This window comes from Saccopteryx leptura, chromosome 6 (assembly GCF_036850995.1).
Source record: "Saccopteryx leptura isolate mSacLep1 chromosome 6, mSacLep1_pri_phased_curated, whole genome shotgun sequence".
In the NCBI taxonomy this organism is placed as follows: Eukaryota; Metazoa; Chordata; class Mammalia; order Chiroptera; family Emballonuridae; genus Saccopteryx; species Saccopteryx leptura.
In genome coordinates this window covers 94,372,207-94,376,773 of record NC_089508.1, presented here as the reverse complement: position 1 = coordinate 94,376,773, position 4,567 = coordinate 94,372,207, and the positions used below count along the sequence as shown (strand labels likewise).

The 4,567-nt window shown below is 49.8% G+C and overlaps 1 protein-coding gene across 1 annotated transcript; it reads left to right on the top strand.

The window, feature by feature from the left end:
* The first annotated feature begins 214 nt into the window (after positions 1-214).
* LOC136407805 (mast cell protease 1A-like) lies at positions 215-3,168 on the top strand. Its single transcript, XM_066388302.1, has 5 exons — positions 215-451; positions 1,365-1,512; positions 1,950-2,088; positions 2,275-2,526; positions 2,882-3,168. Exons 1-5 carry the CDS (start codon positions 397-399, stop codon positions 3,041-3,043), a joined length of 756 nt encoding a protein of 251 aa, XP_066244399.1. The 5' UTR covers positions 215-396; the 3' UTR covers positions 3,044-3,168.
* The last annotated feature ends 1,399 nt before the right edge of the window (positions 3,169-4,567 follow it).

Sequence of the window (4,567 nt, the reverse complement as noted above, 5' to 3'; positions counted from 1 at the left end):
ACGGACCGGTACCAATTTTCGGCCCGGGGGTTGAGGACCACTGATCTAACAGTCACCAGAGATCTAAGGAAATGAAGGGTTCTTGCATGCATAATCATGAGACTAGGGTTTCTGGGGCTCAGGGATTGGCTATTGGCTGATGCAACCTCTCCGACTGCCTTATTTGTAGCCTGTGGTTTCTCTTTTCAGTTGACCTGGCCAGCACTCAGTAAAGAGTGACAGTTGCTTATATGGTAATTAATCAGTTCTTACTCCAATCAGGCCTAAAGACTTGACAGCCAGGTGTGTGACCCTCAGAGGGACCCTGTGTGATAAAAGCCATAACAGCAGGGTACCCTCAGAGGTCCAGGAGAAGTGCCAGAGCTCTGACCTGCCCTGCCCAGCTGTCCTGAGGAGATGCAGCCATTCCTGCTCCTAATGGCCTTTCTTCTGGCCCCCCAGGCGGAGGCAGGTGAGTGACTGTCCCCACGACAGAAGCCCAATCCCATGCCACACCAGCACAGCCAAGCTCACCTGCTACACTCAGACACATCCTGGCCCTGGTCTACCCCAGGACTTTCTCTACTCTAGATTCCACCTCCCTCAGAGACCAGCAGGTCTGATACAGAATGAACACCCAGCAGGGGTGTCTGCAGAAGCTGCTCTCCAGGAAGGCCAGTGCTGCCAGCCCTCCCTGTCCCCCGGAAGTGGGACCTTTTTACTAAGACTTCTACAAGAAGGTAGAAGCTGGAAATGAGAAATAATTCCCCAAGAAATGGCAACTTGGAGAGGGAACTGGCTTCTGTGATCAAAGTAAGGCTCCCTAAGATCTTAACTCAGTGTCTTAAATCCTACCCCAAAACTCCTCCTTTTCTCCAAGCTTTGAACAGATGCTGAGGACCCAGTCGATCCCAGGGTTGGTGGCACCCTGGTCCCTTAACACTTGTGTTTGTCTGGTTCACTCTCAAGGTCTCCCAGGTAATTTTTCAGTCACAATTTTTTGAATATCACAGGCCAGCAGAGTCAGAGGTTCTGGGACAAGCAGGTAGAGAGAAACCAGGGAGCATCAGGGAGGATTTTCCAGGATCTACAGGCATTTCACTTGTTCCAAACACAAGCCCTGTCTGTGCACATGCGTGATTGCAACAGGAATACAGAGCCAGGACTGCTCTCCTCCTAGTCAGGGGGAGTCTGAGACGTGTGGTCACATGGAAAGCCAGGATTGTTGCCCAGGGAACCTGCAGGACCCCTTCTGGGTGACTGCTGACAGTGAGAGAACCCACTGTCTGCCACCCAACACCTCCCAGCCTGGCCTCTGTGTCTCCCTGTCTCCACCTCTGCAGCCTTTGGCTCCATGAACACAGTAGAGAGAATTTCTCTTTCAGGGAAAATCATCGGGGGGCATGAGGTTGAGCCTCACTCTCGCCCTTACATGGCATATCTTCGAGTCAAGAAGCCAGGATATACAGCCAGATGTGGAGGTTTCCTTGTGCGTGAGGACTTTGTGCTGACAGCAGCTCACTGCCAGGGATGGTGAGTAGTTGACCCGGGCCACCATCTGCAGACATCACACGGGGAAGCCTCCTCCCAGGGACTGCAGATCTAGTACACAGAGATGTTCTGGGGACAGGTAATCTTTGGGGACAGAGGGACAGTTCAGTGCAAATGGTCTTGAGGACAAAAGGATTGGACAAAGGTAGCATAGAAAGAGAGCTGAAGTTATGCCCTGGAGCCCAGGGTGCAAATATAAGAGTCACAGCTATGCTCAGCGCATTGCTTCATCTGCTCCAGGAACTGCCCACAGCCTGAGCTGACAAGAAGCAGAGGACACTGAGACGTTCTTCCCAAAGCCCCATTTCCTATTAATTCTTCTCTATTCTGGTCTGCCCTATTTATAGCAGACCTATTTCCTTCATGGACCCTGGGCTATATCTGCTGTGACTCTGGGTCCCTCTGTACTCTCTCTGCAGTAATATCACTGTCACCCTGGGGGCCCACAACATCAGCAATAAGTCAGAGAGTACCCAGCAGGTCATCAAAGTGAAGAAGTCCATCCCCCACCCAAAATATGATCGTAAAACTAAAGCCAATGACATCATGCTATTGCAGGTAGGGATCATCACTCCTGGTTTTTGCATACCTTTAACCTTGGGATTTGCATTCTTGTAACCTCTTTCCCACCTTTTCCCACCTCTTTCATACCTTTACTTCTCCCAGGGGTATGAAGAAGGCAACCCGATGACTGTCCCTGGAGCCTATGGGCCCTTGGTAAATTAGAATTCTTGTCTTCTGCAGCTGGAGAGAGAGGCCAAACTCACTAATGCCGTGAGCGTCCTCAGGCTGCCCAAGAAAGGGGTGATGGTGAAGCCAGGAATGATGTGTAGGGTGGCCGGATGGGGGTGCTACAACCTGATCAACACCTCAGATGTACTGCTCGAGGTACAGCTGGAAATCCAAACAGATGACCTGTGCAACTCTTACAGGAGTTATAACAAGAGCATAGAGATATGTGTGGGGAACCCAAACAAGATTCAGTCTACGTTTTCGGTAAGATCCCCTGCCTTGTTCATGCCCAGCCCAGTGCACAACTACATAGAGGGGAGCTGGTGCAGGGGGAACCAGCCATAGCCCTGTGTCCTCACATTTTCACCAATCCAGGCTCTAGTCCTGTCCCCCTGCAGCAGATGAGAGGCTGTCCCACAGCCACTCACGGGCAGAGGTGTCCCGGGGGAGGGAGAAAGGCGGTCAGGGTCAGGGTGAAGACCCAAGACTAGAGCAGTGACTTGACCTGCCCTGACTTGATCTCCCATGCAGCCCCCCTAACTGAGACCACCCAGCCCCGGGCAGCGGGAGGACAGGACCTGGAGAGGCCCAGCTCAGTCCTTCCTTCCTCTGCCCACAGGGAGACTCCGGGGGCCCCCTCGTGTGTGGCAACCTGGCCCTGGGCATTGTCTCCTTTGGAAATGATAATGGGAAACCTCCACGTGTGGAAACTAAGATCTCCAGCTTTCTTTCCTGGATAAAAGAAACAATGAGACGTTTCCAACTGCAGAGACCAGACTGAGGCACCCCGGAACTGATCCATCCATCTTCTCTGGGGAACAGGCCAGAGCTGCGTTGGGCAGAGGGGGTGGAGGGGAGAGTGCCGGACACATAATAAACTTGCGTGTTTACAGTGAAAGTAATTGATTCCCTGTTTATTCACAAAAAGTTTTGTTATTAACCTACTGTGTGTCCTGCATCCATCTGTTCACATTTCTGATCTGTTAGCAGCTTCCCCCTTCAGCGCACCGCCCCTTCCACCCCTAGAATAAAACATCATGTGAGTGATACCAGCTCCTTCCAATGTGCCTCCTCAGTGCCGACTCCCCCTGCCAGGCTGACTGTATGCTCCATCAGGGAAGGGAGTCATCTCCCCAGGGAAAAGTGACCTTCCTAGAGGACTGTCTGAGCTCATCCATATTGCCATCCTTCCTTCAGTCACAGCTACAGCCCTGACCCACACAGCCCAGTGCCAATAACAACATAACGAAATCCAGAAATGGAATGGAGATTCCCCAAGAAGCACTGTGTAAGGGGCCACTTCTCCTCATTAATAGAAATGGGTGGGCAGATTGTGGGAAGGTGTAGCCCACCCACTCCACCCACCAGTCAGAGCAGCTTGAGAGCCTGAGAAGGTTCAGGAGGGCCTTCAGTCCCCGCAGGCCCAGCTCAAGAGTCAATCTCCGCCCTGTCTTGGACTCAGCGCACTTGAAACCCTGGGTGTCCTGCAGCCCTTACCTCTGCAGCCCAAAATGAACTCGAGGGTGCTTTTCATCATCATCTGAGTCAGCCTCTCCCACCTCCCGTTGTTTGTGTGTGTGCATGAGTGTGTGTGTGTCTCCAAATGACACTCATTATAATGGAAAGTATTGGTTCAAGGGTTTACTTTTCTTCTTTTTTAAAAAATAAATATGCAAAAGATTTTAATAGATTATTCACCAAAGAAGATATACAGATGGCAAGTGAGCATATAAAGATTTCTCAACATTATTAGAAAATACAAATAAAATAAAACTACAGTGAGATACTTCATCACACCTATTAAAATTGCTCAAAATACCAAACTGAAGCTACAAAGCCCTGGTCAGCCTACAGAACAGTTGGAACTTTCTTGCCCTATTGGTGGGAATGCAAAATGGTACAGCCACTTTTGAAAACAGTCTGTAAATTTCTCATGAAGTTACATATGCACTTCCTATATGGCTCAGCAATCCTAGTTGTATGTAGTTACAGCAGAGAGATAAAAAATAAGTTCTCACAAAATCCTATAAGTGTGTGTTTACAGCAGCTTTCTTCTTAATTGCCCCAACTGGAGACAACCCTAATATTCTTCAACGAATAAGCAATCCACAAGCATAGATAGTAGCCATGCAATGAATACTACTCGGTTGTAAAAATGAGCAGGCTACTAATAACACATGCAAATGGATGAACCCAAGATGCACTGGGCTAAGTGATAAAAGCAGATGCAAAAGGCTGCGTAATGGAGCCCGACTGGTGGTGGTGCAATGAATAGAGTGTTGACCTGGGATGTTCCATGTTTGAA

What these genes read in the sequence shown, in the direction of transcription:
- LOC136407805 (XM_066388302.1), top strand. Translation starts at nt 397, where the DNA reads ATGCAGCCATTCCTGCTCCTAATGGCCTTTCTTCTGGCCCCCCAGGCG. An exon ending in GGCCCCCCAGGCGGAGGCAG is followed by an intron (nt 452 to 1,364) that starts GTGAGTGACTGT and finishes TTTCTCTTTCAG; the next exon opens with GGAAAATCATCGGGGGGCAT. An exon ending in AGATTCAGTCTACGTTTTCG is followed by an intron (nt 2,527 to 2,881) that starts GTAAGATCCCCT and finishes CTCTGCCCACAG; the next exon opens with GGAGACTCCGGGGGCCCCCT.